General features: G+C 36.4%; 1 protein-coding gene across 1 annotated transcript in view; it reads right to left on the bottom strand.

Annotated features, from left to right (window-relative positions):
• Positions 1-22,294, bottom strand: part of FAP (fibroblast activation protein alpha) — a 36,152-nt gene extending 13,858 nt beyond the window's left edge. The window contains exons 1-17 of the mRNA XM_010228797.2: positions 21,985-22,294; positions 21,628-21,712; positions 15,398-15,493; positions 13,576-13,670; positions 13,362-13,436; positions 13,118-13,170; positions 11,964-12,036; positions 10,444-10,564; positions 9,907-10,061; positions 8,590-8,693; positions 8,148-8,283; positions 4,287-4,331; positions 3,569-3,673; positions 3,406-3,476; positions 2,707-2,760; positions 2,282-2,406; positions 1,063-1,110 (exon numbers count right to left, since the gene is read on the bottom strand). Of these exons, the coding sequence (XP_010227099.2) occupies positions 1,063-1,110; positions 2,282-2,406; positions 2,707-2,760; positions 3,406-3,476; positions 3,569-3,673; positions 4,287-4,331; positions 8,148-8,283; positions 8,590-8,693; positions 9,907-10,061; positions 10,444-10,564; positions 11,964-12,036; positions 13,118-13,170; positions 13,362-13,436; positions 13,576-13,670; positions 15,398-15,493; positions 21,628-21,712; positions 21,985-21,990 (1,447 nt within the window). The 5' untranslated portion in view covers positions 21,991-22,294. The remainder of the gene's footprint in view (positions 1-1,062; positions 1,111-2,281; positions 2,407-2,706; positions 2,761-3,405; positions 3,477-3,568; positions 3,674-4,286; positions 4,332-8,147; positions 8,284-8,589; positions 8,694-9,906; positions 10,062-10,443; positions 10,565-11,963; positions 12,037-13,117; positions 13,171-13,361; positions 13,437-13,575; positions 13,671-15,397; positions 15,494-21,627; positions 21,713-21,984) is intronic.
• Between the last annotated feature and the right edge of the window lie 5,431 nt (positions 22,295-27,725).

The following is a 27,725-nucleotide window of genomic DNA, read 5'->3' as shown; positions in this document are numbered from 1 at the left end:
CATAAACAGTGGGAGCCTCCAAACGAGTGTATGTCACCTGCATGCCATCTACTAAAATTAATGGGTGATGAAAAATCTGCCTACTGTAATGAGATGGATCCATTACCACTCTTTCACAACTTACAGTCCAATCCAAGGCCAATTCAACCAGCAAAGAGCATGGATGCATTTTTATTCCTGCAAATAACACTACAGGAGAATGAGGCAATATGAACCAGCACCAAAACTGTTCTCTCCTACATAGAGGTTAAAAATGCCTTTTTATAATCATGCACTTAGTCCATTTAGACAACGGATTAAAAGCACACAGATCCATGCCTTAGCTGTATTTTAAAACCTCTGCAAAATAAATACCAGAAGAATACAGTGCTTTTATAGCATTTGGTAAAGTGGAAGTTCAGCTGGACTGGGAACATAATACAACTGCAATAGAAACGACCAACAAACTTTTCCACATGCAAATATTTTTGAATGGTTAAATACTATGAGGTACCAACTTCTACTGCACTCAAAGAATGAGAACTTGGAATGCTTTAAAAAAAATCAAATTACTTAGAGGACGTTTAATTTTCATAAAAAATGGGAACTCCAGGAAAAGACTTTCAGAGTATTTCACTTTTATGAGCTTCCGTTGTTCACTGGCCTCCCTACTGATGGCTGAAGGGCAAGTCACTGGCCCAAATTTTAATTAGTTCTGTAGGTCTAACTGCAAATTGTAAATAGTTGCATGGGGTGGGTTGGTTCATGGATTGCAGGGTGGGGAGGAGGGGTAGCCGCCAAGGGTCACTGCACCTACAGTTTTTAAACAAGAAAAATTTCAGGGTGCTACAAATGAAATAATACAGTTGCAATAATGAAAATACAGTTCTCCATGTGTTCATTCATATTTGGATTTTACTAATTAATAAAGCTATAAAGAAGCTTGATACTTGACTAACTCTTTTTGATACACAAACAGGAAAAAAGGCTTCTTAAATGTATATAAACATTGCATTAACGGATCTGCATAGTGAAAATTAATGAGAAAAACAATTGTCCAGAAATGAGACATATTTTCAGTACCTCTATCACCATAGTTTTCAAAAAGAGTAGAAATAGGAATCCCGGGACCTGTCATAAGAATAAAAAAGAAAGCTGTTTATAATTTGAAGCCTGACTTTGGTGATAAAGAGTATATCATATTATTTTTGGTAACTGTGTATTATTAAAGGGCTCAGAGTTGACTCTGAATGTTCTCTTCTGCATAACCAACTGCCACACAAAATACATCAAAAACTGTGTGTACATAGACTTGTATACATACAGGTGTTGCTTAGCAAACATAACAGAAGTAACTTTAAATCTACTAACAAACTCTTCTTCCTAACAGATGAAGTGACATCTGGTTAATACCTGAGATGTGATTACATAAGGTGAATGCAGAATTAACAATGTGAAACAGTCTTCTGAGAACATGTCACATCGTATTTGTGAAAGTGAGTGGTTTTCATATGGTGATGACCTTACTGACCATTCTTTGCACGAAAGATTGAAAAGCGTTATTATTCTGTTACATTTACTCCTCTGCTTAGCAGGTTTTTAGGATCTGCTCAGCTGATATCCAATGCAGAATCAGAACAGTGAACTTTACATGAAGTATGCAAAAGGAAAACTTGGATTTTTTTTCTCCATTTTTAGCTTATGATGTTATTGCTCTTTGATTACAATAATAGATGAAACCTCGGATCACTGAAAGTATCATCAACAGAATTAGACTTCATCTAATACTTCAGTGTTAGAAGTGTTTTCAATGATCACATCTTGTTGAACTAAGTTTTTCTTAGTTCCATTATTAAAAAATTTACTGGGTAGTAACTGTCCAAAATTTTAGTTTTAATAATTTCATTTGGAAAACACATTTTAGTAGTTTTCCACAGCTGGCTTTGATCATCTGCATTGAACATCAGCATATATAAGCAGACATTTCTTAAATGCTGTTGCAGCTTCAGGAGAGAACATAAATGATGGGTCAGCTACAAAATCAATTTTCTAGCATGAATACTTGACAATTTTGTATTTAAAAACCCTAAGATATTTGTTGAAAAGGTAAAAAAAGTAAGTTTTTACATTTTCAGAAACCTGTTTCCAAGATATTGCACATGGCGATGTTTCTTTCCTGGAATCCCTCCTGGACATAGTAAATTTTCATGAATCATCTAGCCATTATTTGGGATAATCAGTATTATCTACACCTCATACACATCTGAAAGAATAACTGATTTTGCTCCCATGCCATACCTACCGTAACAGATCAAGGCATAATACTTGGACCGTTCACTGAACCTAGCTGTGTAATACTGGCATCGCTCCTTCCTTAGATTGCAAGTAATGCATTGTTTCCTAAAAGGTCTCTGTCCAATACTGATTCTAGGATGAAAGTAAAATAATATTTATTTTTCTATAATTTCTGATTGGTCTGCCTCAAATTCTACAACATAGGCAGCTTAACCCCAAAATGGTTCACTTTAAATGTTTTCTTTTTTTTTCCCCAAAAAAGTATACTTAGATGATATTCTTCCTTAATTCTCAGATATTATTTGATATCACACTTTAGTTAAATCATGAAATTAACATTTTAAAGTTCTTTAAATGAAATTCTTTTATTGGCAAATGCAGACCCATCTTCTATCACACTAGTATCATTAAAACAATATTGATAACACTCACTTGTAAATATTCCTTCTTCCTGGATAGCCTTCAAATTCATTGCTTGAATAAAAACTGTAAATTCATTTACATGTTAATAAATCCATAAAATGATGACCTGGGAAGCAGCATCAAAATGAAAAGCTTTCTTGGAAGTTAACTTTTTGCACTTTTTGAGAATTCTGCTTGTGATTGAAGTGTAAGTTAAGTGTTTCTTATTAACATTTCATCTCAATAAATCGTAGCTTGAATTCTGATCAGATGACAAATAAATAATATATAAATAGGAGTTCTCTCTTAATTCTCATGAACAAGTTCCTCAAATTACCTAAACTCTAACTAATGTCTCTAACTAATAACCTGAGTGAAAGACCATGGCTAAAATCCAGGAAAATAACATTGAATTGCTAATTTGATGAGAGTTAACCACATGTTTAAACTTAAGTACTTTCTAGATGAGAACCTCTAAGATGGATGACTGAAAATATATATTAAAAAAAAGGGAAGGGGGGATTTATAAAGGCTCTTCTATAACAAAACCAACTCTGCAAACCTGTGGACTGTATTTGCATACAAATGCTGTGTATGTGCTGAGTAACTAAACAAATTCTAGCTAGTTATAATTTGAAGAGTTGACAAATGGCTGTTAAGTGTGCAAATGATTAAGTGCTGCTCTTACTGACAACACTGGTAACACATTCTCTTCTGCACAATGCTTACATTGCATCACTTGTTACCCTGAAAATATATATTGCCTCCCATTCTCCGCTTGTAATTTGGATCGCATTCTCCTGTGAAGCAAGATAGATACGTTACTGAATATAGTAGAATTATTTCAGGAATTTACAGTAGATTCATGTGAAACATTCTATGTTTGACTTACCACAGAGCCATTGATGTAATGAATATGCTTATAGCCATTTTTATCACTAAAAATTTTGTAGTATGAACTGCTGTCTGATGTGAAATATGGTGTTGAAACGAAGAACTGAAATAAAGAAAAATGGTAGATGAAGCATAAATAAAGAGTATTCAAGATGTTTAGCAGCTTATAGTACACGTTAAAAGTAACTAGATTCTATTTCAATAGCTCTACGGAACAAACACCTTTGGTTATCTGTTTATCTGCAGCGTACAATCTTCCACTCAGTGCACATTGCAATTTCTAATTTATCATGTCAGATTTTTTTAAGATGATAATAAATATACAAATATTAGTTGATTAATACAAGTAGAATAATTTGCTTGTATATTTTGAATGATCATTCTTTATTTAAAAATTGTTTTTTTTCATAAATAAGTTTCTGAATAGTGTTTGAGAACAGTGACAGACTAAAAATTCTGTGGACCTCAGAGTTTGATTGATTCACTGAATGAACACAGCACTGAGCTGATATCTAAATCACCCATTCTGTCCCAATAACATTTAAGAACAATTTTTGCTTCACCTCATCACTAACAAAGTAGCAGGTTTAAGCCAGTAGTATTTTCTGACTTTCAGAAAGTTTCGGAAGGATACCCTGATTTTAAAACACTGCTGTGAACATATGGAAAGCTGCAGATTTTCCTTAAACAAAACAGAGTACAACAAGAAAACCTACTCCGCCCGCCCATCCTGTTGAACTCTCTTCTATGTGCTGTTGATTCTGAAAAACAAAACAAAACATACAGTCTTTAAGAATGAATTCACGGAGTTTAAAAACCTTCAAATAATTTATTCACTATGTAGCTTCAAGGAACCTGAAAGTAGCCTGAAGTAAATAATATCATAGAAATACTACTACGTTAATTAAAATATTGTAATTTTTAACAGCTAAATGAAATAAAAATATGAAATAATAAAAAAATGCATTTCATTGAAAACAAGAATGACCAACTGCTTTAATGTCATTTGTCATTAATTTTTGAAAAAAGCAAAACCCCCAACTCAAATTCTTTTCAGGAATAGTAATAGTATTGAAAATCTGATTTAGAGTCTCACTTGATTCAGTTGACATATTTCCTTTGATTTCAAAGGAGTGATGTTGATTTATAACTGAGGATAATGTAACTATTAGGTACAGTTTTTAAAGCTGAGGCTCAAGATAGAATCCATATACTTTGACATACAAGCTTTAAAACTCATGCAATAATGTAAAAAATATTTTTATCTAGACGAGTGCAGCATTGAATAATTTGTCTTTTATCCTTTCCTTTGGTCAACAGAGAATTCTGTTAATTGAGAAAAAAAATCTTACTCTCATCCTCTGAAAACAAGTTAGGTATTTTAAACCAAGTTCTGTTTTCATTTATCTTACTACCATTGTAGATCCAAGATACTTCAGTATTTCTGGATTCACAGCAAATAAAAAAAAACAGAATCTGGTACCGGAATGCTCTCTGAAGAGCATTCTCATTTTAACTGTCCATACAGAAAGCTTCTTTGTTATCTTGCATTCTAATTGCAGAGACTTCCACTCACTTCCACCTAAGCCAGGTAAAAAAGGTATTTCTATTTCAATTATTCTACACCCACCAAGTAAAAAATATTTAAAAGTGACTACATGAATAGAAATCTGAGGGCCTCTTTCTCTGTGCCGTGCTTGAGCTGAATTAAAGGAAAATGTCAAATTAGGTACTTAAACAAAATAATTAAAGATTGGCGAAGAATATGTAGGCCTCAAAAATCAGCCATGTCACCATATTTTGAAACTAGGAATACAAATTTAGCAGGACTTAACTCCTTGTAATATTCTTTAGGCTGGTTTTTTAAAAGTATATACACTCAGCATAAATGGAGCCATTCCTTTTGCAAACTAAAGATGTTTTTACAGTTTTATGTTTTACTTGTTTCTAATGCATTTGCAATATTTTCTAATGATTTTTTCATTGCAGGCTATAAGATCTTGGTTGTCAGATAGAGCGAGTGATAGCATCTAACAATTCTGAATTCGATACATTTTTGTATTTTTTAATATTTCATGCTTTTCTTTACATTGTTCACCTAATGAAATATTATTTCGCAGTCTGAAGCTCCCTAATACATATTCAGCCAATTTGCTTTCTAAACAAAATGTTTTGCATTTCTTATCCTTAATGTAGCTTCACGAACATTCAGAATTGTGCTACTTCCTTTACTGCAAAGTGACTTATTCCAGCACAGGTTTTGAGTACTCTCCTTTAAGAAGACTGTTTACAATTTTCTGAGCGTTCCACTGACCTATTAACTCAGTATATAGGGTTTATTTATTACTAAGAAAAAAAGCATTTTTTAATATCTGCATGCTAGATTTATTTCTTTTTTTCTTTAAACTAAGGCTAAGATCCTGATGACCTAATACATAACGGTATATATAGTCAATCTCTCTCATATGGTTATTCCCATTGACTTTTATGGCCTTTTTGCATGTATTAAAGCATTCAGAGTTTTTTATTTGCAGACTTGCCATCTTTTTCACAAACACTTAATTACATGCTTACATGCATAGCTTTTACTCACATGAGCAATTCCCACTGAAGTCCTGTTAGCTTCTATGGTCTATTCACATGAGTAAGAGTTAAGCACATTAACATGTTTGGTGAATCCACACTTTAATAGCATCTTGTAGGTTATATATTGTTATTTTCAAGTACCCAAAATCTACCACATTCAATGCACATTAGAGTCTCGATTTAATCTGAAATCAAGGAGAGAGAAATATTTTTGCCAATGGAAATGCACGGAGATACAATTTCTAACGGCAAATAGAGCTAATGTAGCACTCCCATCTGTTCACACTCCTTCAATTGGCCATTTGTGCAAACTCTAATGTGATAAAAAGCATTGTATCACTGTATAAATATAGAATTATAGAAACGTCAGTAGTGACTCCATAAATAAGGTTTCATGGAGAAATGCAATTAAGCTAGGATCATGAACACAGGCCTTGCAAGATGTTAAGCACTCTGGTCTGGTTCCAGCAAAGCAATTAAGCACAAGCTTAATTTTAAACACATAAGTAGACCTACTGAAAGCAGTAACTCTGCTTACAAGCTTAAAGTTAAGCATGTGTTAAAACACTTTGATGGATTGTGGTAAATTCCTAGGTCTTTTTTTTTTTTTTTTCCTCATGTAATTTAAAATATTTAGTTATTAAGATATAGGTTACTTCCAGGTAAGATGTAGATTCAGAGTTAATCTAAATATGAAATGGAACAAGTATTTAGGAAATACATCAATTGTAATAAATTTTGGCAGCAAATACACGTATTGCCCTACTAAATTCAGAATGTTTCCCTGTGGAAAGTTACTTGAATGATAACAATTTTGAAAGATTGGGAACCTAGAATTCTTTTGAAGTAGCAACAATTGTCATCTTGTTGACATAATACAAGAAGTGTTTCCAGCTTCGAAATGCTACGTGAATAAACTCAGCCTTTACAACTTATCAGTTACAGAGGACACTTTCATAAGTGTTCTTGGGTTGTTGTTTCCTTGTCATTATTTCCAGGTTCAGACTAACGCTCATTTTTCATAGATACTCCATAACAACCTCTGCAAACTAGACGTGCAAACATCACCAATACTACAGGACAATAAACAAAACCTCTGTACTGCCGTTACTGAAAGTCAGTGTTGTCTTTTCCTTTCAGGAGATATGTAAAATTTATCAGTGGCTGGCTACAGTCCCCAGGCTTTACAAGGTCTTCTCAATAAATACATGCATCAGCTCTATAACTAGCTGCATATTAGTATAAATATACAGGCTATATAAACTCATCCATTTGCCCAACAGAGGTACCATTCGTGAAGGTTTTCCTATCTAGTGTCTTATAAATGAAGTTACCAATTGTAATTAGCCTGAAGTTTTACTTTTACAGTTCTGAAAAAAAAAAAGACTGTGAGATAATCTGCTTGCTTTCTCCAGCTGCATGACTTTAAATAACATGATTACTTCCTCCTACAAACACATCTGACTTTTAATTGATATGTGATTTCAACAAATCTAAAATTCATCATAAAGAATGTGCTTCAGACAGACTTATTATGAAATTTTTACACAGTATAATTTTACCAAAAAAAATTTAAGATCTTGCATGTTTCCACTTGTGAAGACAAGAAATCAAGAAGGAAGTAAGAAACAGGCAAATAACATCCTTGTAATTTTGGTTGATTTATTATTTAAACTGACTAAAAGCCAGTTTCGCTTTTTTGCTGGTGCAATTAATATTTTCTGGCCCTCCCCCCAGCAATCAAAATGTTGAAAAAGATATCATTATCAATTAAAAGATGAGTGTAATTAAGCACTGGAACAGATGATTACGGCAGGCTTAAATACACCTCTGTGTGCTATGTTTTACTCAGATGTAAGACAGAACATTCAAATAGGGCTACATAGGTATGCCCAGTAAGTGTTTTAATACCTAAGCAGATGGGATAATTCCATGGAGATTAGCAAATGCTAATTTCAGGAACGTTAGATTTATATTCCCAACTTTATTACCTCTGGACACTCCCAAGCATTTGAATTTTCTTTGAAGTCACAAATAGCTAAGACTGAAAAATTCTGGATTCTCTTTAGCCATTGCACGCAGATCCGATTATCTGTTACCCAAGTAAGCCAAGTAAAATAGTGGTCACTAAAAAAAAGAAAGAAAGAGTGGTTATTAAAGAGCAGGAATATAGCAGCATTGCTATTGCTTGTTTCTAGCATTTTGTTTATGGAACATGGCAGCAAAACTCCCACTGTCCTAAATGGTTTTACTCCTTTATAGTAAAATATCACATAGGCAGAAATGATCATAATACAACATTTTTAGTTAGCTCCTGATCCATCTAGGAGATGAATATGAAACTGCACTGTTTGAAAGAGAAGAGAAATTCTCTGAGTTCAAGTACTCAGAAGAAAAAAAAAAAACAGGAAGATATATATGAGAGCACACTACCTTGATGCTATCATTGCAGGAACTGGAACCTCCTTAGGACCAAAGGCTTCAGGATTAACAGTGTCTACAATAAACACTCTAACAGTAGGATTTTTAGCTCCAGCCTTTAAAAAAAATGCACCAGGTTATTCGAATCAACCTGTTAAAAATTAAGATCAAAGAAAATAACATCTTTTGCAGGAAAGAAGATAGTTAAGATATATGTGCTCTGACTATAACAGAACAAATCTGATTTTATAAATAAGATTTTTAAGAGCTAAGTTTGACTCTACAATGACAGTAGGTTATTTAACCTTACACAGTTTCATATGTAAAGTAGAAAACATAGCTTTTTAGCCAGTCAGTCTCAGCGCCCTCCTAGACTGAAAACAGTATGCAGTGGATTTGGGCCCTGTTCTGTTTGCAGTGCAGATCCTTACAACATATACTGCTCTTATACTGACACAAAACTCCAGGAGCATGTTCTCAGGACAGCAAGTGTTGTTTGACATCCCAGCTGTGAGACAAAATGGACTAGTTTAAACTGATCGTACTTGTTTATTTGTTGCATGTATTATGATTTTTTTTTTTTTAATTCTCCTCCATGTATTGTTTGGACCGGCCAATTTTACTTCAGAACTGAACAGTAACTCAGTTGACAGTTATGATGCAAAGCTCTTTGGGATCAAAAAATGCTACAAAGTATGCCAACAAGCTGTATTATCAGTTATTGTTCAAATAAAAAAAATACCTCATAATCAATTTAACAAAAAATAGGAATCATATTGCCATGCATCGCTATGTAAACTGAACTGAAAATGGATGTCTGAATGACGCAAGCATGCAATTTTGCAGCCACCTTCTACTTACATGAGTACTTCCATTCATTTCACTGGAATTATTCAATATCTCTGCTTTTGAATTAATTTATCTCTTTTCAGAACTAGGTCTAAGTTGGACTCTGTGATTTCCTCAACTAAGCAAGTTCCACATGAACTTAAGGAAAAATTTCTTAACAGTGAGGGTGACAGAGCACTGGAACAGGCTGCCCAGAGAGGTTGTGGAGTCTCCTTCTCTGGAGATCTTCAAAACCCGCTTGGACACAGTCCTGTGCCACGTGCTCTAGGTGACCCTGCGTGTGTAGAGGGGTTGGACTAGATGATCTCTAGAGGTCCCTTCCAACCTTAAGCATTCAATGATTCTATGATTCTATGAATCTATGAATCTATGCCATGATAGATTTAACCACTGCAATAGAAGTACTTTTTGAGCGCTATTCACTTTAAAGTCATCATAACTCATTTCTCAGTGGAAAGCTAGAAAAATAAGATAACATACCTTTGGGTATGGGATAATTATTTTTCTCGGGTACTGGTCCTCACCAAAATATGAATATTCAATGACTGGTATGTCAGAATCATTAAACTGTACATAAGCTATATATTTGCCACTTGGAGACCACCACAAAGCATACTTTGTTGCAAGCATTTCCTCTAAAAAAAAAAAATCAGTTGGTAACAGTTTATTATTCTATTCTAATTTATCTTTAATCTATTTTATCATCCTAATCTTATGAATCCAGATATGTAAAGAGAGTTATGCTAAATAAACAACAAGATTCTACACCAGATCTATTGCAATAGATCTCAATTCTGAAATGTCTTGAGAATTCCCAAAAGTCCTGGGGTGCACAGACCCCATTTAACTCACTGACTGTCATGGATTCACCTATAGAAATGATGAGATAAAACGATGTAACCCTTATAGCTCCAAAAATCATGTTTTACCAGAAAATATTTAGAATGGAATAGGAGAACTGAGTATGCTCAACAAAATGTTTAACAGCTTAGTAGTTGCTCTTCAATATCTACTTACCTTCATAGACCCAGTCAGGAATCCCATTAAATATTTCGTTCTCTTTTCCATCACTAGTTAGTTTAATTGGTGCCTCTCTTGGACTTCTTTTCAAGTAAATATTATTCTGATATACATATGCCTACAGTCAAGAATGTATTTTTATGACTACATGCACGAGTAACAGAAGTTAGAGTCATATTTTGTGCAGTCAATGGTACTATATTATACAAATTAGAAGATAAAATCAGTGAATACGAAACAGGAAATATTTACTTGACAACGTTACATTAAAAGTATTTGCAAATTCTGCTTAAGTAGATTTTGGGTCTGTAAATAAATTATAACCTATAGGCCAAGTTTTGTGCTCAGCTATGTCAGAATAAATTCTGAACAATTTCCTTAGTTTTTAAGATAAGGCAGAGGATTCGGTGCTCTAGTGTGTCAAAGCACCAAAAAAAAAAAAAAAAAAAAAATCTTTGAAACTCATTCAACTGTGTTCTTCAACAGACCCTCAGATGGGCCAAATGTACTGTGAGTTTTTCTTCCGGTGACAGCACATGTGGAACACAAATATACAATGAGTGGGAAAAACAAAAAAACAAAAAACAAAAAACAAAAACAAAACATCTTTTTATACCTGCCAAAAGGCCTAGGTTATGTTAGATAATAGGAAAGAAGGTGATTTCACTCTCTCTGGGCTGGTTTGTTCTTTTCTGGTAAATCAGTTACCAAAAGAGAGTCCTCACTAGAGATGATTGCAAGCCCTGGTTATCTCTAAATTTTAGTCATGTGAGCAGAAACACGAACAAGAAATCACAACTCAAAACAATCCAACAGTCTTGGAAAATCATGTCTTTTGAAGTTACAAGCATTGGATTTAGTAACATCAATGTAATGTTTTAACTACTTTGGGTTTTAAATGAATGACAAACTCCACAAAATCTCAGATACAATATGAAGACTGCTGTATAAAAATATCACAGACTATTAGCACATAACCAGGAAAATATCTTGTGCTTTTTCTTTAAAATTCCTGTTAAAAAAATAACAGTTGGCTCTCGCCAACTGATAGCCAATAATACTTGGCTACCAAGTAGCCATTCCAAAAACATTGAAACTTTTTTTCTAAAACTTCTGGCAAAAAAATGGGCAGCCATTTCCTAGACTAAAAATTTTAGAAGAGAATTTAAATATGGGATTTATACATCTCCAAAGTAAATTCTTCTGTGATACAGTGTCAATAGAAAACATATCGTTTTTCAGGCCTTGAAACTAAATGTAATCCAAATAATCCAATTCTTTTGGTAGGAGATTTGCTATCCAACATGATTTAATTGAGAGCATACATTCTTTTACTGAAGCACAGACCTACTACCTTAACAAGTTAACACTATTTTCTATATTATTTGTGAACAAAATTCATATATACAAGTAAAGACCTGCCAAAAACATGGCCTAACAAAATATAACCAAAGGTAAAAAAATCTCTTCTAGCCACACAAAGTAATATAATTCTAGCACTTCATATCTTTACTGACCAATTTGTGTCCAACGGGAGACCAGGATATATACTGAATTTTATGTGGAAGCTGATTTTCTGTTACAAAACCACTAAAAAAAGGAAAGAAGTTGAAATGGCTTTTTGATCACAGGGCAAACGGATAATTATATTGTAGGTACATATGAATTGACAAAGGGCTATATTTTCTAACAGCTTGTTGTTTGGTCAGCAATGCAAAATTGACATCAGAAAGCTGTGCAAAGCAGGCAGGGAGACATGCAGCAGCATGACTGTGTGCACCAGTGCCGGCAAAGGCTGAGCGGTGGCTCAGCCCCCTGAAAACGCTCTCAAGCACCTGAAAAGCCATTTTTCACCCTCCCCCCCCCCCCAGCTTTCTAAAGACTGCACAACAACTTGCTCTGCAGACCTGCAGTCTGCATTACATTCTCAGTGAGTCACTGGGAAATAGAAGCTAAGTTGCCACATTGTTGTTCTAAGGACACAGCGCGTTGAAGCGAGCAAAACAGCAGCAGTTAGAACATGTGGGCATTACAAAGCCACAGGCAATGCTTGAAACAGTCTCTTCCTGTCATTTCAGCCAGCAGTTCCCCAGGAATGTAGCACTTCAGTTCCTGTTGCTCAAAACTAAAAAAAAAAGTATTTGGTAATGCTGCTACTTCTAGCATAACGAGCTGACTGCAGATGGCTTCCTTCAGAGTTGGGTAGGTGGAAAGAGGAGTGGTTTGGGGAAGACCTTAGGAAAAAATGAGACCAACTGCAAGGAGGGTAAGTGTAAGCTTTTGAGGAACACAAGATGGACTGTTACAACATCACTGGGCACTAAAGGGCATACGAGAGTTTTAGGAAAGCCAAAAGCTAGAGGAAAGCTTTTTAGGAAAGCTAAAGATCAGTTCTACCAGAAAAAGTAACTAAACATCTGATTTGAGACTGAAGAGAACCAAAGCAAACAAGGTAGTGGGGGAGTAGGTGAAAGGATGTTATATTTTCTCAGAGACCATTTTCTTGTCACAATAACTTCCTGACTGTGAAGCAGCAATCAATAGGCAACAAAACTGATTCAAGCAAAACCAAAGCAGGGTGGAGTTATATTCGTATGGAGGTGGAGATGCTTGCAAGCACGTCACTATGGAGTATTCGCTGTAGCTCTCTGTAAGAAAAATGAGACCTTACCCATACATGAGATCATAAATGTGGTACGATGCTGTATAAGAGTATCTCCACAGCTGAAAAATTAACCAAGCGAGAAAAAAATAGTATTAACTTGGAAGTGGATAACATAATTAAAAATCATCAGTTAGCTTTTGACAGCTTTCTACTTTATTTTTTTAAAAAAATCAGGAGACACTGACCCATGGTAATCATGATCAACAAAAATTGAATGATATCAAACATAAAGTAATATTTAAAAAATTACCTTTGAATAATTGCTTTCCAGAGCTATGAAATATTTGTCTGATGACAACAAATAATTTGAAGCATTAACTTTTTTCTGTAAAATTAAGAAATAAATTAGATTCTAGAATACTTTAAATAAGGATATGACAAGATTTAAACCCACTCACTTGTAAAGATATATTTAAAACACAACTGCATGTTGCTGCCTTTTTATCAACTGAAAATGTACATACCATTGTGCTGTTAGTCATGATGGTAGTTGGGTAGTTCATTTCAACATTGTAAAGTATAATATCATCTTCTGCAGATTGATGAAGATATTCATTATCTTCAAAAATAAGATAAAATGGCAGTTATCTTGCACAGAAGAAACTATAATAGATACATCTGCTTATTCAAATATTCACTGCTCTTGTCAGTAAATAGATGTTGAGCAAATGTCTTTTGGCATCTACATAAAAAATTCTTTTCTTTTAATGATGCCAAGGCATGGAATTACACAACAAACTGACCTCAAGATTCTTGATTATGTTCTCAAGACTACACACTGAACATACCAACTTTACATACTGCACACACCACCAGCTAGTTAACATTATAGTTAAATGCTGAACAAAATGCTTTAAATAAACGAAAATGAAATGAAATGCTTTATAGAAAACATTCAAGGTCCTTGCTTGCCGTGACACCAGAACATTCTCATTTGCAGAGATTCTGGAGACAACGGGAGTACCACATCAGCAACTGCCCTCCAGGAATCTGATTTTGCTCTTGTGTCCTACCCAGTAAAGCTGAGTGGTCACCAATGAGCATAAAATTTAGCCCACCTGTGCACAAGACATCACCCATAGTTTGGCAGAGGGTATGAAGGTCAGAGTTTTAGTTTCATTTCATACCTGGCGTAGCTAAAGAGAGGGAAAGGCTTTCACATTTTCAAAGCAAACTGAAACATTGTTTAAGGTTTTCATTGCTTGCATCCTTCAAGCACACTTAAGTGACTTATGTTACTGTGGTAATCTCAGGCCCTTTTAGAAAGAGAAATTAAATTTCAGCTTTCTGCTTCACAGTAAAAAACAGGCATATGGAATGGTTAGACAGATCTATGTCATGGCTTTCGCATTAGTTTAATGACTATTAAAAGGAAAGAAAATTCCCAACAGCAAGATATGCTGCTTATGTGCTTCAGACATTCAGGTAAGAGTTGTAACAAATGATGAACTAATCTTTAAATCACACCATTGATGTCTACGTACTTAAATTGGCAAATGCTATGAATTGGCTTCTGCTATGTCCTGGAAAGCTTCAGTCCTAAAATCATGGATTTAAACTTGGTAAGACCTCATGTCAGAGGACATCTTGATTCTCGCCCCTGGTCACAGCATAATAAATGCCTGGGGTGAAGCATAGATAGAAATGGTAGCACTGGATATGCTGGAGTTCAATCCAATCTAGTTCAAACCTTTTGGTGATGCTGCAATTCAGTGATAACAGTCTCTGTCACAAACAGACACTTATATATCAGCAACTATTAACTTCATGTCTGTACCTTCTACATTAAAGAACTTGCTTAGAATCCAACCCATAATTTCTATCCAATGCCTTGGAGCTCAAATTCAGCACTCTGAGGAAATTTGTTAGTGAGAGGTCATTGCATAGCTTGGTACTACTGAAAACAAAGAAATGGGCCTGTAATATAGGGCACCTCAACTATAATGAGTGGTAAGTGAAAAAGTCCAGTGAAAAACACAATGGGAGACTTCTTAAGAAGTGATTGATACATTGATGCATTACTATCATATTCACTGCAGTAAGCGAAAGAAAAGGAAACAAAACAGTTAAGGCCTCTTTGACAAACACTTCTACTATAACATCAAATATCTAGAATTTCTAGAACTACTGTCAGAAAAGTCAGTTTCAACCGTAAATTTTCCCTAGCAGATTATTTACTTACAGAAGTTGACACTGACAGTAATCACTGGGTGTAATGAGTGGAATGGCATTTCTGAGTCCAGAAAATACATATTAGAAATGCTTACAAGAAAAGGTTTTACTTACCTGAAACCCAATATGGAAAAAATGTTTTATATTGAAAATTTCCATTCAAATAATCCTCTAGTGTAAGAGCTCTAGGACCATCACCAGTGTTGACAGCTTGGAATAAGACAGAAAAAAAGTGTTAATTTAGTGCTGTGAAATGCAAGACAAGTTAGAAATCATTACTAGCCAAATATTTCTACTCTTCCTTTCTATATTCAGCACTAGTGCATAGCAAGAATAGCTTAATAGCTTAAGTTGCAAAATTATTACCAACTACATTTATTTGTTAGAAACCACTAGAGAGAAATAGACAAAGGTACAAGTATGGGATACTGTTTGAGAAAGCCAGTTTTTAAAGTTCAGTACCATACTAATGGCAGCATTATTTAGTCTAGGTCCTCTGCATTCCATGCTTTTCTCCTTGGAAATCATGGGGAATTTTGCCATGGCCTTCAGAGGTACAGGGGATGTCACACTCCAGTTAGTTAGGTAGATCACTGCCACGTCCCCTGTTTGTTCCTTCAGACATCTGGGGTGACAGCCAAATCATCAAGATGACTCACTGCCCTGAGGTTTCCTATCATGCTCCAGCACTTCCTTATTACAGGCTCCCTCTTTGTTAAGGTTACATTCACTTCCCATAAAATGTTTCTTCATATTCTCTTCTCTAGCAATTTTAAATGATAACGCATGTTTTCTTCTGCTAAGTGCCTATTAGTTACTGCAGAATACACATGTCAGGTTGACTGTTGACACTAGTCTTGTCTGCACTAATGCAGATGAAAGCTGTCATGAGAAATAAAACCGAATGCCAATCCATAAGCACAAACCTCGGTTTAAACTGAGTTGCCAAGACGTCTAGAAAATATTCCAAAAAGTTCAATAACAAGTTAATTCCTTTTGTTAATACCCTGACAGCATATTAAAGAGAGCCTCAAGTATATTAAGGATATGCCCAAAGATAGCAAACTCCCAGAAAACTACTAAAATTCCACTGTCCATTTCTATCTATTTTGTAACCTCTTCTATCTAAGGGTTCCTTATCATTAGATTCCAGATTAAATTCTTTAAAAGATAATGTCTATATAATAAAGCAAAACCAATATTAGGATTTTTTTCCATAATTGTATGTATAAGACCTTTAAATTTACAGTCCTGTTTGATATTCTCATCTGGCAAAATTTCCTGGTTCCTTCTCTCAGCTAAGAAGAATATTTACTAAAAAGACAAGTGATCCCACAAATGTCTCATCTCTATTTGCTCTAATTTTCACAGTTCTAATTTAAACCTTTATTCTGTTAGCCATCTCACTCTTATATTTGATATTCTTTGATAATTTATTATGACTGCTAATGAATTTCAAAATGTGTCCACTCCTATTGGAATTTCTACCAGTGGATTGTAAAAACACTGAACACAACTATTTCTTACTTGATTACTTATAAATTTTAATGCTGTTTCTAGGCAACTAAAGATATATTTAAATGCTTTAATTAAAAGCAGCAGCTTTGTCTGCTGTAATTGTAGCCAATTCTTTATTTTTTCATTTGCTTCAATAATAGTATTTGAAAACATGTTATACAAAAAAAAAAAAAAGCTTTATCACTATTATTCCTAAAATATTTTGTATTTCCCTGTCCTTTATTTCAGTTTTTAGTCTCATAATGGATTCTGCTACGGGCCACATTTTATCAGCACAAAGATTTCAAGCTTCTTCAAGTTTTGTCTGCTCACAGAATAAACACTAACATGATGAGTAATTTATATGTTATGATCCATTTCTCTATAGAATAACAAAGATGAAACAAAAAGCCCAAGGATAAAAAGGAAGCAAATGGCAAAGCGAACCAGAAAAATGAAAGGTTACCAAATTTCAGCTTTGCTCTTTTCCCTTTAAACACCCACTGTTTTGATTTTAAGCTTTTGTGGTCTGCTTGCATTCAGATGCCATTACATTTCCTTGTGCACATTTGAACAACCTAAAGAAATGCAGAAAAATACTGTGCACCAAACTGGCTATTTTGCTTCACAATAGCTAACTTTATATATTGCATGGTCATAATTACTTACTTGTGCACTTCAGTGTGTTCTAAATAGTGTGGTCCATATATACCACCATTAACAACCTGTAAATCTCTATTAATTGTAACTGGTTTTATGCAGATATCTTCTCATGTACTTCATTTATTTGTTCAATTCCTTATTGTGATGGACTTGAACAAAATACAGAAAGTAGAACCTCAAAATATATTAAATTCTGATGAACTTTTTGTATATCAATCCATTACTGTGAAGTTCTGCTTCCGTTATCAGGATTATTCCCTTTCAAAGAGTGGATGTGGATAGACCAACATAGCCCTTGTTTCAGCCTCTCAAGCCTCGCTGGCAGGATCAGTACTGTATCTTCCAGACAGCTGCTCCTGGGCTGTACTAGCTCTGCCTGTTCTTTGACACAGTACTTGCACCTCTCCCCAGTCTCATCCAATCTCTATACACACTGCTATATGCCCAGTGCTTCCTAGAGTATAGAGAGCTTCAGTTCTCTAGGAAAAGGCTTTTCCCAAATGCTAGACGATAATACTGACACTGGAACACATCAACGGACTATACCAGTATCCTGTGTTCAAGAGGAGAGACCCCATCAGCATGAAGTCTGCTGAAGAAGAGATTCATTCCTCCACTCCTGATGCGCTGATCCCTATGATTTCCCACAAAACAGGAATCTGGTTGCGTAATTTGTGATAACAGAGGAATGCATTTACTAACAGAAACAAGAAGGTGGTGAGATTATCTTATACTTCTCCTAAGTGTTCTCCTAGATTCTAACTATATTCAGCTTCTGTGCTTTCTTTACATGGCAAAGGGATTTCTCTTTCACACAGCTACCCACTCACCCGGTGAATGCTTGAAGTTTTCACAACATCTAAGGTTTGCAATACTTTGCAATGAGTTCCACGTCTACTTTACTCTGTGCAAAAAGATCATTTCCTTTGTTAATTTGACTTTCTATTTCATATGAGGGGTTGTAAAGAGCCAAATCCTATCCACCTTTTTCACGACATTCATAATGCTGTAGACTGCTATTAAGTCCTCCCAAACTGTCTGTTTTTTGGACGTAGAGCCCCCAGTCCATTCAGATATGCTTAGTAGGGAAGCTATTTCCGGTTCTTTAATCTTAATGTCCTTTGAATTTTTTCCAGTTTTATGACTGGAAGATATCAGAATTGCATGCATTAAGCTTAGACCATTGGTTGGTTACCCTCATATGGGATAATAGCCTATCTTCAAAGAAGAAAGCCACTTTTATCAATGTTCTTGGGTCAGCTTGTCCAAATTTGAAAATGTTAGACTTCTAGAATACCCCAGTAATATTCACCCTGTTGGCTCATTCCACAATGAGCTGTGCATCCATATACATTGTGTATGCTCCTGTCAGAGTTAAACAAGCCAACACAATAATCAGAAAGCATCCGTTCTGATTGCTGTGTTACGGGAGAAGATGGGCAGACAACAGGACATCATAGGAAGCAACTCTCCATAAAACTCTCTGGTTTACTTCAGAATACATTAATATTAACCTCCGTTTTAAGCAAACAGCAGAAACAACTGCCCTGCAGGCATGGGCACTACAACACAGCAAATAAATGATTTGAGAAAAGTGGTTAGCATCTTGAGGACGCCAGATGGCAGCTGGTGTTCCAGCCTCTGCACTGGAATATCCACTCTCATCTTTTCTGTTCACACATCTGATGCTGAGGGGCCAAAACACGCACTCCTGCAACACACCCATGAAGGCAATCTTCTCCTTGGGGAAATCACAGCCCAGTTCAGCACCACAAATTAATTCCAAAGCTCTTTCTGATCATGTCCCAGAGCTTCTGGTCACTCTCAGCTCCATACTAGCTGAATCCATTTTTCCATACCTGCATTACATTCCAACAGTTTTGCAAGCTGTGCCAGTGCTTTCACAGTGAAGGTTACTTCAAAAACACTCTTTGCAATGGAAAGAAAAACTGAAATCTGAATAAATCATGTTCCTCAGCATGATCCAGCTCTTGTTACTAGCAGGAACAGAGCCGGAACTAGTAGGAACAGAGTATAGAAACTAGGGCATGCCAGGATGGAAATGGTTTAGTTTACTACAGAGTCTAACATCTCTGCTGAGTAGGCCCCAAGAAAAGAAAGAAGTTTGAAGAGTATGAAATTACTAGAACCTCAGCAGATAAACATGTAACTAAGTATTTCTTCAATTCTTCAAATATTAGCAAAGATGTTTTTGCTTTCCTGACTTCTAAAGCAGAAATATAGTCTTTTTTTTATGTACTTCTTTATGTAATGTGTAATTTTCTTTCTAGATCTCTCCATCTTTGCAGTTAAGTAGCAGTTAAAGGGGAATGTACAAACAAGTAGAGCTATCTCTAGCTACTTCCTATTCTCTTTGACTTGCATGATTTGTAACCACCGAAATAATTTGTAACTTGTCTTTTTAAAACGGATCAGTAGCTTATTAAGAATTTAAAAATGTATAGACCTAGGACATCTGCAGTACTTCTTAAAAGTTCCACCTGGGATTAAGAAGCCATAATCAGTTGTCTAGAGTTGTCTATAAGGCTCCTTCAAGAGCATTCATTAAAGCAAAGTAAATTCTTTTTCACCCTATAGGTCATAATCAGTATGTCTGGTTTCCAAGTCACTATTCCAAAAAACTATAGAAATAAAAGTGGCTCAGATACTGAAAAGGCTCAGACTACAACCATGAACTGTCATGTAGATAACTTCAGGAGGGAAAAATAATATCTAGAAATCTTACAGTACCTTTCCTGATCCGTAGCAACTTATTTAGGCTGCCAAACTGACCCTCAGTCTTTGGGCATTTTTGTCACCTCACTACTCTTTTTCATGTAAAAGTCATCAAATATTCTGTCCTGTCATAACAGTCTTGAAATGAACAAGTCTGACAGAGTCTGACTCTGTATCATAAATACATTTACTTGGCAAAGAAAGCTCAGATTTCACCATGCTTCAGCTACCCAGAGATGTGACACCCTGACTGACGGTAAAAATCAGCTCAGCTGATCACCTCAGATATCTCTTCCCAGCACTGCCTCCCAGCTTGATATAATCCACCCTCATGCTCACATGCTGCATAACAGAATCAACCCTATCTGCTTCAGGAACTTTGTCTCTTCCCTGAACAAAACAACCCATGATAACTGTAATCCACAGAAATTTTCCATAGGAAAGACAAATTTTACCAGAGTTGCATAGTCACTACAGGGCTTAGTTTCACAAGATTTAAGCAGATGATTTCGTAATATTTAGAAGTAAAAAAAACCTGATCTCAAAATCAGTCAAGTCAGTCAATCCCATCAAAAAATGAACAATTATTAAAAAATTCCTTTAGATGAATACTGGCATACACGCTTTTTATTACTATGCTAAATTATTTTGGAGGCGTTCATTTGCTACAGTGAAAGGCCTGGGAAAATACTGAGATTGCTCTTACTAGACTCCTTCTAGAAAAAAAAAAAACAAAATCAGTAAGTCAGTGTCACTCAGGTTTTATATTTAAAACCACATCCACATCAAACTCTGCATAAGGACCTATATTAGCATTTACCTCCAGCTGACTTTAATGCTAAAGGAACCTGAATTTTTTTTTATCCTATACTGGCTTTAATATCCAAATGCAATTTAAAGTACTTTCATACACAATTCACCTTACTCTACCAACATTAAAATGCTTTACTTGTAATTGGATAGAAAAAAACACTTCTATAATTACTAAGAAACCATTGAAAACCTCACACAAGTTCACCAAATGAATAATTACTAAACACTTACAACATAATACAAGTTCAGCAAACTAAATCAAACTGCTAGAAGTTTGCAAGAATCTAATAATCTCTCATGCAAAAAAACCCATGCACGTTGTGAAGGATCCAAAAATGTTTCTGTAGCCCTACAAACTTTAAGTAACATGCACAATAAAGTTAATTAGGAATTTGGGTGCTTCTCACTTGAAGTAGTTCCTTGTTTCAACATCTGGCATTTCCATCGTATCTTCAGGATATTTCAGCTATCAGTACAACATTTATGTAAAGCAATAAAGCCACAAGAATTCTAACACGACAATCCTAAAAAGGATTTTACAAACTTTAGAAACCACAGTAACTAAAGATACTGTGTTTTCCACTACATTAGATGGTAAAAATGTCTGATGTACATTAAACTGTGTAAAGTCCTACCTCTTGATGGAAGCATAATGATACACATAAGCAATAAGGAAAGCAAAAGGCATATAACCACACCAAATACGATTTTTTGCCGGACCTGCAGGACAGAAACAAACAACAATTACATTTCTAATATGCCTGAAGCAACTTTTATGGCTTTGTATACAACCAAATCCTCCCACTCTATTTTAATCACTGAAATCCATCCAAGTAACAAGCAAAAATGTCCCCACAGTATATTTGAAACAACTTCCCTTTCCTTTTTCTTTAAAGCAAACACTTCCACATCACAATCTGGCCTTGTGCAGCAACAGAGAGTTTAAAACAAATATAAATATTACCCAAAGCTGCATTCAGCTGCATACAGACCTTCATTTTCCTGCTGTATTCCCAAAGAATGTGAATTCTCTCTTCTGGGTGTTGGTCAGTGGATCTAGGAGAAGAGTTTGAAAAGGCAGTGTCTGTTTTCCCAGTCGGAGGCCAAACCTCTGGCAGACTTTTTTTTTTCCTACATACTTTTGCAAACTGTGCCAAATTTCAAAGGGTTTTCATAAAATTAGAAACAGATTTTCAGGGAAGTTCTTGGACCAGAAATGGTGGGTGGCTAGAGGGGTGGCGATTATGCACTTCCTATTAGTGTATGCTGTAGCCCACATCTGCTTACACTCATTTAGGGTTTTATGACTCAACAGTTACTTGATATGTACTGCTTTTCTCTGGAAAGTATTTATGCTTTCTTTTAGCAATCTTCACATTTTCAGGGCACGTTCATGACTTCTTTCTACTCTCAACAGAGAAATTGAAAGAAATTTGAAGCATGCCCGTGTTGTTTATATTTCCTGATTGTTCAGTTTCTGAAGCAATAAACAACAGAGTAATAACACAAAGCGAAGAGCCGAAATACAACTCATTTAAGGTCTTCCACAAGCAAAGAAAGTTATATCTTTCAGCAGGCTGCTGCAGACCAGGCGGCAGCCGCAAGCGCGTCCTGGCCAGGCGCACGCTCTGCAGCGCGGCGCTGGGAGCACCAGCGTGTTTCATCGAGCTCACTGAAATGAGGTCAGCTGAAAACAAGCATTTCTCTTGAGACCACAGGATCCAGTTACATAAGGGAATTTTAGCAGAGAGAAAAACGCTCTAAAAGGGAAGCAGAAGTACGCTGCCCTCGTTAAACTGGCTTTATTCAAACATTCTTACTACTGATGTGCCTCAGAGGTGCTCCGGGAAGCACTGGGAAAAGGAGCAAACGCTCTTGGAAACGCTCACCGGGAAACGCCGCTAACGGGCCGGGCCGGGGGTTAACGGCCGCCCGCGCAGCCCCGAGCGCGCGCGCCGCCCCCTGGCGGTCGCCGTGCGGCTGCTGGAACGAGCCACAGGCACCCAAGGAGCGAGCGCTGTGTGCCCGGCACCGGCCCGGAGGAGAACGGGGCGAGCAAAGATGTGCTCCATGTCTTCAGACGTCTGGGCTGAACAGGCACCGGGACAGCACCCAGTCCCAATCTGAGCACATTTTGTGTGATGGCAGCACCATCTGATGTGCTCTGTGCACCTTAGTTCCCGGGGTCTCCTTGGGGAGGAGCATGAGGCTGAAGCAGGGACAACACTTCAGATGTGATTACATATATATATACAGGCGTGTGTGTGCGTGTGTGTCTGTGTGTGCATATATAAAGGCTGTCACGGAGTATATAGCACTCACCAGACACTGTGCTGGAAGGGAACACAAGGCACATAACTGTCTTCCAGAAAGGTCTTCCTCAGGGATCGGGGGCTGCCCCTTCTTTCAGTTACGTAGAGCTGTGGCTGAAGAGATACCATCCCAAAGGCAGGGGCAAGGACAGAGGCCAGGCCAGAGCACTCTGCCCCACAGCCAGCACTACTGGCCTTGGGCAGGCCCACAGCAGGCAACACGTGGGTTTACGCTCAGTATCCGGGGCAGAAAGACAGCAGGGCCTCAGCACCTCAAAACTACAAAACGAAGCCTGAGCTACAAAACGAAGCCTTTGCCTCCCTAGGCCTTGTAGCTTCACAGCCATTTCAGCTGAGGCGTGCACCAGAGGAGACTGCTGTGCCTGGAGATGGGCTTTCCTCTGCTTGGCTTCCATCCTCAGCTTGCGAAGTCAGCCAGGCCTAGCCGCAGCCCTTCCGGACAGGACGGGCAGCTCTTAGCCCTGCCACCATGTAAATGCTGTGGTAAAGGTAACCTGCCAGAGGAGACCACAAACTGACAGAAGGTTTGTGCCCTTCCACAACACAAACAGCAGGTTTGAGAGGAACCCCAGATACCTGTGACTGAAAGCTGCTAGACTTAGACGTTGTTACATGTGCTCCCTTCTTGAATCACTTCATCTTTCACCCTGCACCAGCCTGCACCACATTTCTGTCTTACCTTCTGACCTGATGTTTCAAAGGAGGTAACGAGGCCTGAGTACCCAGATCCCAGAATCCCAGAATGGTTGAGGTTGGAAGGGACCTTTAGAGATCATCTAGTCCAACCCTCCTGCACATGCAGGGTCACATAGAGCGTGTGGCACAGGGTCGCGTCCAAGCAAGTTTTGAAGATCTCCAGAGAAGGAGACTCTACAACTTCTCTTGGCAATCTGTTCCAATGCTCTGTCACCCTCAATGTCAAGAAATGTTTCTTTAAGTTCCTGTGGAACTTTCGGTGCTTCAGTTTGTGGCTATTTCCTCTAGTCCTGTTTCTGGCAGATCTTGCTGAAATTCAGTAGCAGTTGGGTGCATCTTCAGTAGCAGTTGAGTGCATCATTACCTCTCGCTTCTCTGAAAATGTAAAGCATAGTGGATGCGGTACTTTTCCTGTCACACAAGTTGGCCATTAGAATTTGTGCTGTGTTTTCCAGAGAAAAATCTCTACCATTATCAAGGACAGTCAGATCAGCACCACCTTACCCCAACAGCACAAACTGCACTTTGAACCTTGCCCCAGTCCTGCTGAGGCAGAGGCCAATCTGAGCACTTTTGGCAGGGCATTGAAAATATTAATTACATTAGTCTTGGTGGGGAACTTTTGGGAAGAAATAAAAATCATTTGTGTGGATCAACCACAGACAAGAAACATTTCCTCTTTCCACATAAACTTGTGTTGTTTCAGTTCTTCTCTTTCCCTAGTTGTAGTTGAAACAGTTAAGTTATACAGGAGGACATTTCTGAATAAGGTCATCCTTTTGACAAAAGCCAGGAAGGAAAACTGGTGGAGAAGACCAAAATACACTGTTCCTCATGTGCTGTAAATGCAGGACACAATGGAGCTTAAGAACTGTTTTCTAATAAGATAAAACCACTGTGATTCAAAATTTCCAAAACAGAAAAGTATTGTGGCAAAAGAATTTTTCCTCATATACAAACTCATGCTTCTTACTCATATTTCAAAACTGTTATTTCCTAGCATTTTGTGGTTAAGGCTATATGAATTCTCAATAACACAACTCACAGAAAATCTTATTTTTTTTTTCCTGGCGGCTTTGGTTATAGCTGACAACCAGAACATTGCAAAATTGCAAATGCACATTTTGATCAAGCTAGTTGTAATTTTCCAAACGTAAATACTCTAAAATCCTCTAATAAACTAACATTTAGAGAATGTCTCAAAGGAAATGATTCAAACTCACATGATCCAAATGACTTTGCAAAGTGACTGCATATGCTGCATATTATGTATTTTTCTGACTTGAGGTCTAATAATTTAGGCATATGCTGTGGTAAGATTCACAAATGTTGGAGCATTGGAAGCAAAACAAAGTGTAACTGGCAGACAATAAACGTCACAGGCTTTGTAGATCTACTGTCCTGACAGCTAAAATCCCTTAGGACTGTTTATACTACTACATGTGAAGAAGCAAACAGCAGTTCTTTCAGTAGTCAAAGCTCTTCCTAGCATCTGCAGTCTCAAAACTACACAACGCTGTAAATAAAAAGCCCGGAAAGCTAAAACATCAAGGAAAGCTAAAACAACAAGGATCCATTGTGAATAGAAAGTGTAGTTTCTAGAACAGCTATGCACCTACTTATGCAGCTACTCTATGGTTACTATTTACATTCTCCAGATTAGAAAATGGGGATTCACAGATGCAGTTGTGTATGACATCAGACCAAAAATAGAATATTTTTATTATTCCGTCTCCGAATAATTCTGTCTCTTCAGCTAAAGCTGAAGGAGATGGAAATTAATGTAAATCAAAAGCTGCCTTAGTTCTTAATAGTCACATACATAGCTAGACAAATCCACAGTGACCATTTAATAGTTCTTCCTCTCTCCACAGTTGTGAACAATAAAAGGTCTAACTGGAAAATAAAATCAGGATTTGCAACACTCGCTGGAGGACTTTGAGTCCATAAAGGCAATAAGTGCAGAAGTAACTAGTAGATAAAAATATGGCAATTTAGCTTGTTTTTTTACAACTTCACACTTCCTGGATGAGCAATATAGGCACGTTTTACAGCCCGGTTCAGAGACAATGATTTGAAGTGGAAATTGCTTATCCTACAAGCCAGCAGCATCCAACATTTGAGGTTCGTTATGCTGCAATGAGATTGCGTAAGCACTCCTCAGGCTTTGGTGACAACGTGGCTGAGTCACATCAGGAACTAGGGGCATAAAGGCACCACACAGATGAACTACAAGAAGCCCAGGCATCTTTGTGATATGGCCTGTTCAACTGTAAAAAAAAAAAAAAAAAAAAAGGAAAAAGAAATTTAAAAAATTCAGTCGCAGGTACTTTTGTTGCTTCAGTAATTGGAAGTAACATACTCAGAACTCTATATTTGATAGGACAGCCAGCAGCAAACTGTCAGTGAATGACTAGAGGGACTTGAAAATACTATGTACAATGCATTATAATGCATTTACATTCTGAACATCCCAGAAGCTTTTCTTGATTTAAAGAATTATAAGAATTCATTAAACAAAAATCCAGAAATGATTTGTTATTTATCGAGAGACTATTCTGAAGATTAATTCTTAGTATATTTCATAGCTTTTTATTTATCAGATACTGAGCACGTTAACAAAATACATCTTAAATCACAGTCCCGTGTGATCTCTTTATCCATCTCAAGGCATTTTTTAATTGTCAGATTGTCATATTAATATGTAAAATGTGTAAAACTCACTTCAGGCAGAGCCAGCAGCTTCTAAAAATAGCTAAAAGCTTCAATGTTAGGCAAAATACTACAGCAGAAGGAAATGATTAATCTATTTAGAAAAACAATATATGAGAGGATTTTTTTAAACTAGTAAAACACGTAATGCTTAATAAAGAAATCAGTGATTATTTCATATTTATGCTACATGCACAGAAGAGTAGGAGCAGCATCATATAAACACAAATATAATTCAGATACACTACAAAGCGCTTACTGTTGAAATTTCCACTGGCATTGCCTGTTTCAATTCAGTCGTATCATTCAAAGACCTGTGTTCAACCGTGTCTCTTAAAATCTGTGCATCTTAACATCATGTATAATCTCGTTAACTCTCATACCTTTATCTTCTTTTTTTAAAAAAATAACCTTAAGATAGTTTATTAGTATAAACCAACATTTTGGAATAATTTCAGTCTATAAATAAAACAGAATTTCTGTAGTTTATGCACACTGTAATGTACAAAACTCCCACAGCGAAAATCCACGGTGCATACTTATAACTACAATCTGTTTATAAATTAGTGGCTATCAGTGAAATTGGCCTGGGCCAATGTGGTGATTTTTGAAATATGTCACTCCTCTCAGTCAAAACTGAGGCTTTCCCCCCCTCCCCGCTAGAGAATGGTCAGGATTATAAATATGGAAAAATATCCAAATCTGGTCCCAATGCATATCTATAATCACATCTGATTTAAAAAAAAAATGTGTGTAGTATCTTCCATTTCTATTAAAAATCTGGAGTAAACACACATTTAGGCACAAGATTCTTTTTTTTCCAGGCTGTATTCGAAAGAGTACTTTTCAATTATGTTTTAACTTATAAATTTCACCTGGGACTACATGCCCTGTGTTTACATGCCCATGCCAGTAAACATACCAGTTTATGTTGAATTTGCAAATCTGAGAGTTGTAACAACAAACAGACCTTTCCACTCTCCACTATTTTA

The sequence above is a fragment of the Tinamus guttatus genome, unplaced genomic scaffold (assembly GCF_059628265.1).
Source record: "Tinamus guttatus ecotype Peru unplaced genomic scaffold, ASM5962826v1 Tinamus_guttatus_pri_ptg000060l, whole genome shotgun sequence".
In the NCBI taxonomy this organism is placed as follows: domain Eukaryota; kingdom Metazoa; phylum Chordata; class Aves; order Tinamiformes; family Tinamidae; genus Tinamus; species Tinamus guttatus.
The sequence above is the reverse complement of the archived record's forward strand: the minus strand, read 5'-3'. Positions and strand labels throughout refer to the sequence as shown.